Source organism: Nicotiana tabacum, chromosome 15 (genome assembly GCF_000715075.1).
Source record: "Nicotiana tabacum cultivar K326 chromosome 15, ASM71507v2, whole genome shotgun sequence".
Classification (NCBI taxonomy): domain Eukaryota; kingdom Viridiplantae; phylum Streptophyta; class Magnoliopsida; order Solanales; family Solanaceae; genus Nicotiana; species Nicotiana tabacum.
Window position 1 is genome coordinate 124,105,673 of NC_134094.1, and position 14,384 is coordinate 124,120,056.

General features: G+C 33.2%; 2 protein-coding genes and 1 non-coding gene across 3 annotated transcripts; 1 reads left to right on the forward strand and 2 right to left on the reverse strand.

Annotated features, from left to right (window-relative positions):
* Nucleotides 1-296: 296 nt before the first annotated feature.
* Nucleotides 297-4,328, reverse strand: LOC107784137 (small ribosomal subunit protein eS7). Its single transcript, XM_016605206.2, has 6 exons — nt 4,157-4,328; nt 3,546-3,630; nt 3,367-3,440; nt 2,085-2,208; nt 918-1,100; nt 297-615 (listed from the first exon to the last, which is right to left on the reverse strand). The coding sequence occupies exons 2-6, from the start codon at nt 3,618-3,620 to the stop codon at nt 496-498; spliced, it is 576 nt and encodes a 191-aa protein (XP_016460692.1). The 5' UTR covers nt 3,621-3,630; nt 4,157-4,328; the 3' UTR covers nt 297-495.
* Nucleotides 4,329-4,451: 123 nt separating this feature from the next.
* On the reverse strand, nt 4,452-4,525 carry TRNAN-GUU (transfer RNA asparagine (anticodon GUU)). The gene has a single exon. It is a non-coding gene; the product is annotated as a tRNA-Asn (tRNA).
* Nucleotides 4,526-11,337: 6,812 nt separating this feature from the next.
* On the forward strand, nt 11,338-14,100 carry LOC107806000 (transcription factor BEE 3). The gene is made up of 6 exons (XM_016630116.2): nt 11,338-11,878; nt 12,630-12,749; nt 12,865-12,930; nt 13,057-13,125; nt 13,217-13,294; nt 13,835-14,100. Exons 1-6 carry the CDS (start codon nt 11,498-11,500, stop codon nt 13,967-13,969), a joined length of 849 nt encoding a protein of 282 aa, XP_016485602.1. The 5' UTR covers nt 11,338-11,497; the 3' UTR covers nt 13,970-14,100.
* Nucleotides 14,101-14,384: the final 284 nt, after the last annotated feature.

Genomic DNA, 14,384 nt, shown 5'->3' on the forward strand with positions numbered 1-14,384 from the left:
TAATCTTTAATCTAATGTATTTGAAAATAAAATGTTTTCCACTCTCCAACCAAACACCAAATATTTTCATAAAAACATTCTCAATTTTTGTTTTTGAGAATGAAAATAAAATATTTCCTTCAAAAACTTCTAATCACTATCTTACAACTCGAAAAGTGCCAAGTGCTAACAGCTTGCTGAGCAGATAGCTTGCACTACTACAGTTGAGGAGCCCAGGATCAGTTTTAATCAGCTCTTCCAAGAGCAATATCCAAACAATAGAGCTGACACAGACCAAAGAGCATAGCAAACGAAACTAAACTCAACAAACAAGGCAGTAATCTAAAGAGCTAAGAGAAAGCAGGTAGCAATTTCACATTGTTCCTTAGCTTCTAGATAAAATAATATAAACACCAAAATTTCAAAACTGACTAATATGTTTTTCAGCATCGAAGTACAAAATTTCAAAACTGACTAATATGTTTTTCAGCATCGAAGTACCAAGACCAACATTTCCTAAGCCTCAGTGATGGGGTACTCAAACACAACATCTTTGCCCGATAGCTTCCTGTAAACAGCTGAAAAAGTCTCCAGCTTGTACTCGGTGTTGTTTCGTTCCTTTGGGTCCAAGAATACCTAGCCATAAAAGAGCTGATACTATCAACAACTGTGACAAGTGAATATTTTAAGAAGAAAAAAACAAACATAGCTAAATAATCTCTTCAACCTTCACATAATTAATAATTATCCCTAAATTCTAAATTGACCTTAACATGTTTCAGGAACCATCATTTAAACTGTTCTTCGATATAATTAGTGAACGTGGACAAACTCCAAGTGACAAATTCTGGTTCTACTTCTACAACATTTTCCTATTAAACATGAAACACAAACCATTCAGCAACAAAACATTATTGTAAAGTGTGCCATAAAATTACCTTCATTATCTTGGATCCGTCAACACGATACCTAACACGCTTCCCAACAATCTCAGCAGGTACAACCACATCCTCCAATATGGCATCATGAACAGAAGTAAGAGTCCTGCTACGGGGCCGTTGAGCAGCAGAACCTCTCTTTGGAGGCCTCGCTATTCTCCGGGTGGCAATGAAGATTACATCCTAAAAGAAATAGCACTTCATTAAATTCAGAAAAACACCAGCAAGATACATTGTCATACACAAAAAGGCAACAAATAAGATAGTTAATACAACTATTGCAACTAAAATATAACCATATATAAAAAGTGCAGTGTTTATATGCATTATAACAACAATCAAAGGAAAATAGCATAACTATGTGTTGACCATATAGGGTTATTTTCTCACTGCATCCAACTAGCATCTATTTGTTAGAGCAGGCATAGATACGTTTGGACAATGTAGAGAGAGCACCAGGGAGTAATATGAGTTGAACTAGGGTGAAGAGATTAAAGTCATGAATCAACTTTCTCATCTTACTAAAGCCCTCATAAAAAAAGCTGCACTTAAAATTATGTCCTAGTTGATCCACTTCACGATGCACTAAATGGGGCCAAAAATTAGAAGTCCTCTACAGTATATTCTTAGTGCAATAAACACCCAACAAGATACTAACTAACAGAATGATTTCAATGATGCCTAGAAGATTTTGCAGTATAGAAGAAGAAGGCCAATTACTGAAGATCTTCATTTCATGAGCCTGATATCAAAGACCGGGCTCCAACTTCTACACCTAGATAGGTTTCCATAAATCAGAATAACAGCAAAACCTTGATTCAAGCATAGGTGCAAATCCAAGAATAATGTCAAAACCACTAGGATCACGAGCCAACCTCATATACGTGCATTTCTCAAAGCAAATTCCAAAATGTAACAAGAAAACTTCTCCTCCTTAAATATAAGAAGAATTTGCCCCAATCACAAAACATGATGCCATGGTAAATCTTGAAGCCAGCATGGGAGGCTCAATATCACATAATTGCATTATGCGGAACATTTAATTCCAGATAACCATAACTATTCATAACTGTTCAATATATGATCATTTCAGATAAGAAGACTCCAAAAAATTCAATGCTCGAATATATACTCAAGAGACTACTAGGAAAAGAGTTCAATAGCTACCTTCCCACTGAATTTCTTCTCGAGCTCCCTAACAAGGCGGACGTGAATCTTGCGGAAAGCTTTTCTCAGCCTGTAGGGGACATGGATAACAACAGCCTTCTTGTTTCCTGACACATCAATTTGTCTGCGGAACCAGTCCAACAAAACCAATCACAACAGGAAGTGAATGTTTGAGCTCCAAGTTTCCAACGTTATTCAGTTGCTCAACTAACAAAAAGGGTGGGACTGTTGCAGAATTTTACTCTACTACTGGTTGGCAAATTAATTGCAGAAGAGGTCTAAATGATTGGGAGATGGATGACATATGTCAGTTATTACAGCAATTGGATTCTGTTGCTGTGGAAGAAAGCAAGAGGGATTCGTTGATTTGGATTGCAAGTAGGGATAAGTTCTCAGTCAAGAGTTGTTACAATTTACTACAACGGCAGATGGGGCACTGGGAAACAGATTGGCCATGGAAGATACTCTGGAAGACTAAAGCACCTGTAAAGGTGGCATGTTTTGGGTGGATTGCTACTAAGGGAGCTTGTTTGACCCAGGATAACCTGCAGAAAAGAGGCTTTGCACTAAGTAATAGATGTTATCTATGTGAAAGAGACCAGGAAACTACAAATCACCTTCTTCTACATTGTGAAATCTCAAGGCAGTGTTGGGATCTTTTCCTGAATATCTGTGGAGTATCCTGGGCAATGCCCCACAATGTTAGGAGTTTGCTGGAGAGCTAGCAGAGTCAAATAATAGCTAAAAGACAGCAGCAATTTTGGAAAACCATTCCTCTATGCATCTTTTGGACTTTATGGCTGGAAAGAAATAAGCGATGCTTTGAAGGAAAAAGAAGACATATCTCTAGAATTAAGAACAATTGTCTGCATAATTTGTATTTCTGGTGTAAGAGCAGTATTTTGGAGAATGTAGATCAATATTTGGACTTTATTGAGATGCTTGGAAAGTTATTGTAACTGGCTATTCTGGAGCCTTCTTTCATGTATTTTTGTGTACTTATTTAATGAAATTTTTACCTTATCAAAAAAAAAACAATCACAACAAGGAAATGTGAAGAATATCTCTAAGTTCTATGCACTGCCGTGTAAAAAATATTACACGATCAGGTCACTAATTAGGTAATTACTGGTAAATCTCTTGATAAACACCAATTGGTAATATGATAAACATGGTCACTAACCTGTTAAAATTCACTAATGGTGTAAAAATCTTTACAGTGTCAGTGCATATAACTTAACATTTACTAATAACAGAACTATGCAATTTTTCCAACTCTTACACTGCTGAATTGATGTATAGGTCCTTCAATTCACTCTTCAGCTCTTGGTTGGTGTTTTCCATATCAAACAAAGCCTGTTCAACAAAAAAATACAGTAAACTTTTTCAGAAACATTGTATCAATACCAATTTTTTAGGTCCTGAAAAACCAGTGCCATAACAAAAAAGAACAAAACTAACCTGTGCAACAGACTCCTCAAATTCAGTAGGTTCAGCATCTTTATCCTTGTGAATCTTTTGCCTTGACGTGTACATCTTCACAGATCTAACAATTCAACCAACCAACCAATCAATCAATCAGCATTTCAATACCATACTAGTTAGGGTTAGCTATAAATCATTTGTATCTATTCCAATCCATTCAGGCCCATTTCATTCTAATTCAACTAAAAACAATTTTATAACAGAGAAATCCCCTATGGCCGGTGGCGCATGGTTAGAAACTTGGTGGACAATGACCCTGCCCTTCTACCCTTCTCCACTTAATAATTCAGCTGATTAGACAGTGCAGTAATAGAAAATAAGCCTAAATAAATTGTTAGAATAACGCATAGTAAAAACTAATCTACCAGAAAATAATGAACGAATTTTTACTTGATAAAGCAATATTTTGCATACAAACTCTAATAACATCAGCTAAACGAGTTTGACGTTACAAAAAAGATACTACAAAGCTACTCCTGCGGCTAAAACATAATATTTCCTTCGAGACAATGGAGTTAAAACATTGAATATTGAAGTATATAAATTAAATGCAGCAGTCTCATAAAAAGGGTGGAGGAGAATAGGACCTGTGAGAGAAAGGCAGCGATCAGCGCCGGCGGGAAACCCTAGCTATGTTTAGTTTGAGAGATGAAGAAGAACCCTAGCTGTTTGGAGGGATGAAATGGTGTTTAATGGAGGGATGAACTGAAATGGATGGGCTTGAACTAGTCGATTGAATTTGGGCTCGTTACCATCTGTATTGGGCTTGAGCTGTAACCTTTACAAGGCCCAATATGGTAGAACCGGTTATGATATTAGGCTGCGTTTGTTTCAAAAACAAAAATGGTGAAAAAAAGACCAGGATCATTAAAACTATTTATACGCTAGAAGGAGGGCTTGAACCTCCGACCTTGTGGTTAACAGCCACACGCTCTAACCAACTGAGCTATTCCAGCTTTGTGTCCTCTATAACAGAATATATTTAACTATTTTGTATTTTAATGTAACGGAACACTCGGGGAGAAAAGAAGAGCAACTTTAAAAATTAAAGAAAATGATTATATACGTCGTCATATAGGGAATATTATTTTTTATATAATCATCGAAAAATGTTTAAATTTACTTTGTATTTCGCGAAAAAGTCTAATATTACTATCCATTAAAAGTTTGGTTCATCCATGTTCTCGCTATTATAATTTTGGCTCGAAAGTACGCTTAGTCTTTAATGGACCAATATTATATAGGCAAACCTTGTAATTTCTGAAAGGTCTAACTTTGCCCTTGTGGTATTTGTGGTATATAGAAGGTCTAACTTTGTCCTCTAGCATAGCCGCGTGGAGAATTTCTGCGTTAATCCAAGTTTAAAATTGGGGTATTATCACTTCTAGCTCGTGCTAGAAACTATTTACATTCATTAGCCGAAAAAGTATATAAAATTTGTATAATTTTTGTATATAACATACATAATATATATATACAAAAAAAAAAAATTACTATTATTTTAAGAGCGGCTATATATTGTCATTTTCGTTTCAAAATTTTCCTTGTGGTTCAAAGTTTGGTTCAGCCGTGTTCCTGCGGTTATTGACTAATAAGGCCAATTTCGAGCTAAAAGCGTAACAAGGATATGGATCGATCAAACTTTTAATGGAGAGTAAAATTAGACTTTCTCGCAAAGTACAGGGCAAATTTGGACTTTTCCCTATATAATTGTGAAATTAATTTTGAGAGACCAGAAATTGAAAATGAAAAATATTTATAAACCAAGATTGTAAAGGATCTTTGTTCTTCCACGTGTTTATCTTAGGTCAAAGTAACTTTTCCATATCCAGTAATTTATTCCAACGAATGATTTATGGGTTTTCCCTATGAGGTTTCTCAATTATTCACAAATTATAAGGAAAAGGGAAAAAAGAACACGTATTGCTTCTTTCCGTCATGAGTAATCAAACAATGAATTTTTATATTCCCATACACTATTTGAAACGGTATTACTCTCTCTACTAAAGTTTCAATCTAATTACATACTATATACAAATTTATTAATTATGTACATTTTTATGAATTAAATGAGTATCCCTTTATATTATGAATCAATTGTTTCTCATCCTTATTCTCTCTCCCTCATGCGCTCTCTCTCCCCGTCTCTCTCTCTCTCTCTCATGCGCATTCTCTCTCTCTCTCTACGTCTCTCTCTATCTCTGAATCCCTAATTCCAGTAATGTAGAGCAAAGGAAAAGAGAGTAGCAATTCCATGCTTATTGAAATTCTAGTAATGTAGAGCTGAAGGTGTTGCACAATTAGTGTTCAGATTCTAGTAATGTTGCACAATTGATGTTCAAATTGAAATTGTCAATCAATAAATTTTGAAGGTGTTTGACTCTCCACCATTGACAACCATTAAAAAGCTTTGAATTCGAATTTGGGTTTTTAAAAACCATTATTTGTTTGAATTGTGTGTTGTTGCAAACAATTGGGAATATTATTTGGAGTTTATATCTCAATTTTGAGGGTGTTTTGGTGAAGACTAGACTTGGTTTTGGCTGAATTTCATATTGAAACTCGAAGAAGAAGACTTGACATACCATATGACATACAATATACTTACGAAATTGTAGTAAAGTTGTAGTATAATTGTATGTAAATTATATTCATATATATATTTGAATATTGTATGAAAGTTGAAAAATAGTTGTATTATGTATGAATCGTTGTATAAAATTTGTATTTAAGTTATCAATACTATTTTTTTTTTTACATAAAGTTGTTGATATGTATCAAAATTGTATTAAGAGAGTAAGTTTTGATTGGAATTTTAGAGAGGAAGAAGCACACACCACACACAAAATATATACAAATCAGATACAAAATATATAAAAGATATATTGTATAAAATTTGTATAATAATTATATTTAAGTTGTATGATATTATATTTGTATTTAACTGGTAAAAATAATGTATGAAAGTTGTAGATAAATTGTAGATTAGTTATAATTATGCACAAAATATATACAAATTAGATACAAAATATTCAAAAGACATATTGTATAAAATTTGTATAATAATTGTATTTAAGTTGTATGATATTGTAGTTGTATTTAACTGGGTAAAAATAATGTATGAAAGTTGTAGATAAATTATAGATTAGTTGTAAATAAGTGTATACTGTATAGTTAGTTGTAATTCAATATTACAAAATCAAATGCAATATGACTAATTCAATATTACATTCCTAGTCATAATTGACTATAATTTCATTGAGGGTAAAATTTGATTATGTTTTTTTTTTTTAAACCCATCCCAAATTAGGAGGATCTATAGTGTTTTCACACTTCTCCTCCAGCGTGACTCGAACCCAGAACCTTACGGTCATAGGTGGAGGTGCTTTTACCAACTGAGCAAGCCTCACTTGTCGGTAAAATTTGATTATGTAATTTGACCAAATAACTTGTGACTATAATTGTCCAAAATGTCGATAAGTTCAAAATGTCTCTGTGCCAATTCTTGGTACTTGTACTGAGTATTATCATTTGTCTAAGTAATAAGGAATCCTATTTTCAAGTTGGTTACGTGATAGACCTGCAGGCTTTCAATGCTTATGATGTAGTTTTGATTTCCTCCGCGTTACGAACAGTAATGCATGTTTAAGAAAATCAATTGTGTCAAGCTGATAGCATAATCAGATAAATATTATTCATTGAAAGACATTTGCTAAAGAAGAATTTCGTGATGCTTAATTGTGTGAATATTAGAGTTAAATACCAAGAGGCGTTGTTATGTCAAATATCACCAATTTCTCAAATTATACATGGGGAGGCAACTAGATTTTATAATCATACAACTATTTTTCAACTTTCACACAATATTCAAATATATATATATATATATTTTTTAACTTTCATATAATATTCAATTTTATATATATATACAACATAATACAATTTACCTACAACTTTACTACAATTTCGTAAATATATTGTATGTCATGTCTTCTTCTTCTTCTTCGTCTTCTTCTTCTTCTTCTTCTTCTTCTTCTTCTTCTTCTTCTTCTTCTTTCAATCTAAAATTTAGCCAAAACCAAGTCTAATCTTCACCAAACACCCTCAAAATTGAGATATAAACTCCAAACAATATTCTTAATTGTTTGCAACAACGCCCGATCCAAACAAATAATAGTTTTTGAAAACTCAAATTTGAATTTAATAGGGACTGCATACGTATTTGACAAAATTGTTAATAGCTGTATTTTTATGACTTCCTTTGTGTCCGCAAAGTGCTTTAAGCGAATCAAATTATTTTTTTTGCATGTTTTGCATTCAAAGATTCTACGTCCCAATGATTGATTCCTTTTCATTATATCTACACAATTCGCCATTGCTAGTTTCTTTACTGATAGTACCTTCTTCTCTATTTCTCTTTAATGCCATGGCTTTTGAAATTTTTTGAAACTTAATTAGTCACGGTGAGAGAAAGTGATGAAGAAAGAAAGAAAATTTGACGTGAGAGGCGACAGTGAGGAAAGAGGAGAGGAGAGAAAAAAAGGAAAAGGAGGTAACTAAATCCCCTTATTTAAGGCACTAATAATAAATTGTATATAAATTGTAAGTAATCCTTGTTTATGGTGAATAATATATAAAACTAGGATAATTTTGATAAATAAATTTCAATATTGTATAGAAAGGAAAAAATCCCATCAACCAATGGTCTCACCTAACTCTGATTTAATTAGTTACTTAGTGTTGAGGTATAATATCGACAAGGAGTAATGTGATTATTTAAGGCCTTAATAAAATGATTATTGTTTCTTAATTCTGAGGGGGTGAATGTCCAATCACCAATAAACCCACTTTGATTCTGATTATTTGTAACCAAATTAAGTGCATGTAGATCATTCTCAATCTCTTAATGGGTTTTATTGCTTATCTTTCAGTGCCACTTTTACGATTCTTAAATCCACTCATACTACAAAATGCTACTCCCTCCGTCAGAGTTAAATAATTAAAGGAACAACTAAAAGAATTTTGAATTTACGGGGTAGTATAAGTCATAAAAATTTATATAGTTATAAACATAAGGATAAGATGAGAAATTTAAAATAAAATTATTACTAAATACAAAAAAATTATTTTATTTGAGATTGATTAAAAAGAAAAGAGTGTCACATGATAAAGAATATAAAATTAGTGAAAATGACACCAAGTAGCCACTTTTAAGCCCGCCGTTTAAAATATATTCATAATTTACGATGTATTTAAAGATTGGCCAATTCGCTCAAACTTAAGGACACATCGTCTTGAAGTTTAAACCTCAAAATTCAAACTTCATGACAACGTGTCCTAAAGTTCGAAAATTATGTCCAAAAGTTTGAATCTTTTGTCCTGAATTTTAAATTAGTAGCTCAGAAATTTAGGACACTTAGTCCTAAATTTCAAATTAGCACTTCAAAAATACAGGACACTAGATCCTGATTTTCAAATTTAGGATATTTAATCCTGAAGTTTGGATATATTGGCTAAAAGCATTATAAATGATGAATATATTTTAAAGAGCGGACTTAAAAGTGGCTATTGGTGCACTTCATGATGTGTTTAGTGGAGGGATTTGCATCTATACCCAGTTTTTGGGTCACAATTTAACTTATACCCGCTTTGCAAAAAAAATTGCAAGCGTACCCACTTTTCGAGTAACTTCAGACATACGGGGCCTAAAGTAGCAAGAATTTATGTTTGAAGTTTGAACTTCAGAATTTTTTGTCTGAAGTGTGACCTTATCAAAATAAAACTTCAGATATTTTCGTTTGAAGTTTGGCCTGACTTGCAAAAGTAATCAAAAAAACTTCAATTCGTAGTGCAAACTTCAGACAAATTAATTTGAAGTTCTTCAATTTGTAGTGCAAACTTCAGACAAATTAGTTTGAAATTCTTCAGTTCGTAGTGCAAACTTCTAAACTTCAGACAAATTAGTCTAAAGTTCTTCATTTTGTAGAGCAAACTTCAGACAAGTTAGTCTGAAGTTTTTCAGTTTGTAGTACAATAAACTTTAGTTTCCCAAACTTGTTAGTCTTCAGTTGAAACATTCTGAACTTAACGGTCATGTAGGATCAAACGAAAACGATCTTATTCTGCCAATGCTTGAGATTTTGGAGTTAAGATTTTGTGTTGATGTTGATTCTGTTAATATTGTTTCTCCAAAGCTTGTGAAACTTCGGTTGATGTTGATTATGTTAATATTCCCAAACTTCAGTTGGTGTTCTACATATATGTGGTATTGAGTTTTCTTTATGTCGGCGTCACCGTGATGAAATTAATAAAACGTCGACGTCGGAAAGACGATTATTCCGGTTGTCAGAAAGAGAATTATACCGGTGTTGAAGAAGTCAAATAGCAGCAAGAGGATTTTTTGCTTAGACTTGAGCTCATCCCCTGATGAGAATGTTGATATGAAGTTATGGCCACGACGCCGGTTTCATCTCCGGTTTTGCGATGTTGTCAAAATTAGGAAAAGAAGAGGAGGAAGAAAGGAGCGCATAGGTCTTGGATATGAAGTTGTCAAAATTAAGGTATAAATTAAATAATTTTTAAAATATGAGTATAGGTTAAACGGGAGCGACAAAAATAGGGCGCCCATGTAATTTTTTTGTTTAATACTTGAGAAAAGAGGCCAGCACACAAAATTGCAGCTACTGATGCACTTCGGTCGCCCATGATTTCTATTAAATTGTGTGAATTGTTTCAGTTAAAGTGTAAATTATTAGATGAAATACTTTTACTCACTTACTTTTTTATTTATTTATTTATTATGATTAAAATAGAAACCTTTAAGTGCAATTAATTTTTGTAATGGGCAAGTAAACCCTTATAAGAGCTAAATGTTGAGCATAAAAGGCCCTTGGAAGATTGATGAGATTTCTAACTAGAGTCCCTATTTTAACCTAACCATGCAAAATTCAAGTTGGAATTTCAAAAAATATAAATTCCAAAGTAAAAGTTGAAAATACAATTGATCTACTTTCAGTAAGTTGATATAGTTCATAATATGAGCAAGTATTTTTGCCTGTTGTAATATCATGTAAAAAATTGATATCTAATCAATATCTTCAAAGCAATGAAAAGAGTGGCTCCCATCTTTATATGACTCTTTAGATGCTCTTGTAGTACTATTTAAACATTAAATGCGTTGATTGGCAACTTCTTATGACATTTCAAAATAATCATTTTTCCTTTTTCTTAATATAAAAGAATTATCATAATTCTGTAAGAAAAATGGGCTTACATTATTAAAAAAATTAATATTTAAAAATTCGAGTTTGATAATAGTCCATAAACGTGAGCCCAGTTATAAATATGATAATTTGTTATTGGACGGTGTACTTTATGTGCTTGGTGAGTATAGTGTGACGGTGAGTGTAGGTTCAACCCGATAAAGCTCGTAATGGAAGAGTCCTTCAGTGTTTCATTAATTACAGTAAGGTCCCCTCTTTCATAACATTTGTTGTGTATGACGCCGTCGTATCAGAGAAAAGGTATAACTCAAACAAGTACACAACTGTTCTTGCTAATCTGAATTATTTAGTGTCCTAATATCATGTTTGATCTTGAGTTATATTGCGTTAATATTCATACAAATTGGGCTCATAATTCCAACTGCTAATGCAGGGTCCCATGGAATTCTATACATCTCCTGAGTATGGTCCATATGGGGAACAAAGACAGAACCCCAAATTTCCAAATGGCAACCTCAAATTGCTTCACAACTATTCCATTTTTTAATGAAAAAACAAATTGAAAATTTCACAAACAATGCTCAATTTTGCCCATACTCTCTCTATATATATAGATGTTAGTCACAACCTCTCTTATCATCAGAAAACATACACTTGACATCCCTTGTGAGCTGCAAATTTTATAATAATACACCAAAAGTTGCTATGGCTTATCATTTACTCAATCCAGACATGCAAATCAATAATCCACCATTTTCTGTATTTAACATTGACTCCAGCTTGAATTTCAATAACCAGTTTCCTGAACTAAACCTGAACCCCACTTCCTTAGAGATGTCAAACTTCAATTTTCAGAGCTTTGTTGGATTTTCCCATGAAAATATTTTAACCCAAACACCTGAATTCCCAGTTTGTTTAACAGCAAATTTCCATGGAATTTTTCAAGAAGATGACAAGAATAAGGTTACAATCCAAGCTAGAAATGATATCAATGAAAGCAAGAAGAGGAAAACAATAGAAACCCCAGAAAGCAGCTCTGCATATTCATCCCCTGCAGTTTCTTGGAGTGGGACCAAAAGAAAAACTGTGAGTAATTCTTGAATTCTTTTAATTCTAATCAGTAGCAGAATCAGGAGATTAAAAAGAAAAAAGTTAGAATGTCAGACTTACAAATTGAACTTGCAACTTAAAGCAATTCTTGAGCCACTTATTCCGTTACACTATAAGTTTCCCTTACATAAGTAGGATTCAACAATTTATATATACACAATTACTATTTTGTTTTTGTCATGTTTACATAATATAATTTTCCTATGAAGGGATTCAATAGAACTCCTTTTAGGCCAACAACATAGTTATCCTTGTTTGGTCTATAGGTCACGAGCTCGAGTCGTGGAATCAACACTAATGCTTTTATTAGGGTATGTTGTATGCATCACACCCTTGAGGTGCGGCCAGGGCAGATTCAGGGGTGGAAGGGTGTTCATCCGAACCCCCTTGGCCAACAAATGTCAAACCTTTATTTTATGGTTATATATTATATTTTGAATCGCCTTAACATAACCCAACATCTTAGCTCACTGCTCAAGAGGTTCATAATTTCCTTAAGGTTGCGACTTCCATTCATTCTCGCTGCAATTTTTTACTGTTCACTCCTTTAAAATAATGAATTCCCTTGCTCGAAATCTTGAATCCGCTACTGGGTGCGGCCCTTTCATGGACCCTGCATGAACGCATGATGCTTTGTGCATCGGGTTGCTCTTTTAGTTTTTTGGGCCATATAACTCCGCCCCTGTCTATATACATGGTGCTGATACCTCAGTTTGGACATTTACAGAGTAAAGGAAAAGGAAAGAAAGTGAAAAGTGATGAAAAGGAAGAAGACAACCCAAGGCAAGTGGTGCATGTAAGAGCCAAGAGAGGTCAAGCAACTGATAGTCACAGTTTAGCTGAAAGGGTAATTTCCTATGTTTCTCTCCCTCTTGTAAATTCTAATTTTCATTGTCTGGAAAATTGTTTTTTCCACATATAAACTTGTAATGACTAATGCATTTTTTTTCCTATTAATTCAGGTGAGAAGAGGAAAAATTAATGAAAGACTTAAGTGTTTGCAAGACATTGTTCCTGGATGTTACAAGGTAATATCCATTTTTCTATCTTTGAACAATACATCTTCATTTTAATTAGTACAAAGATTATGATTCTCTTAGAAATAAACAGGCAGAATTTTAACATACTAATGTCCCTTTTTAATCAAATTGCAGTCTATGGGCATGGCAGTAATGTTGGATGAAATAATTAATTACGTGCAATCCTTGCAAAATCAAGTGGAGGTGAGTTGATAATTTGATATCAGTACAATACCTTTTCTGATTTTCCAAAAAAGAGAACAAATAGTTGACTTATTCTTTTTTTGGGATTCAGTTCCTCTCTATGAAGCTTTCTGCAGCAAGCACATATAATAACTTCAACTCAGAGACATACATTTTGGAGACACTGCAGGTAATTTTCTTGGTTCTTAGTCTTATATAATTTTTCATAATGATTCTTGAGTATTTTTCACTCAACAAAATGTTAATATGCATTGACTAAAGATTAATCAGGCTAGACTAAAAGAAGTTACACACATAGACAATATTAAAATGTTTTATAATATAATGTAATTTAACATGTGATAGCAAGTTAATTACTTGCCATTTTTATCAGCTAGCAATTAGTACTAATACTTATCATAGAAATTTGCACGTAATTACTTTGTAAATAATATGATTGTGTAAATATTTTTTTATATTGCCAATCTATTGAACGAAAGGGAGCCTTGGAGCAACAGTAAAGTTATCTCGTGTGACCTATAGATCACAAGTTTGAGCCGTAAAAGCAACCACTAATGCTTGTATTAAGTTAGGCTGTCTACATCACACACCTTGGGATGACGCCCTTCCGTAGACCCTGCGTGAATGCAAAATATTTTGTGCATCGGACTGCCCCTTTTATTTGTCAATCTATTGAACTTTAACTGATTAGGACAATTGTATGTTGCAGAGAGCAAAGGCATATGAAGCACACATAATGCAGAAGCTAAGGAAAGAAGGATGTGAAGGGGTGGCTTCTTCTAATCAAATTGGCCCTCTTGACCACAGTTTTGGTTGCTATCCCCAGTTGCCTTATAACACCTAAATATTCTGATCAATGTTCATTCTCCCACTTAGTAGTATACACATTTGTAATTTTTGTACACATGCAAAACTCAGAAATTCGATTAATTAATATACTTGTATCAACCTCACAATACAGTTCTTTCGTTGGAATTTAACAAAATTATTGATATTAAAAAGAGAAAAGGGCCAAATATACCCATGTACTTTTATATATTATCTATATTTAACCTCCGTTATATTATCAGACCAAATTTACCCTTACCATTATACTATCGGGTCAAATTTACCCTTACAATCAGCAAACTTTTAAAAATACCCCTTGATCTGTTAAGTCATCCAAAATCTCCCAAATTCTTTTTATTTAAATCACTTGTTGTTCTTCTTGATCCACTATTTTTTAAATAATTGGCATTACCTGCTTTCTGAATTAGAGA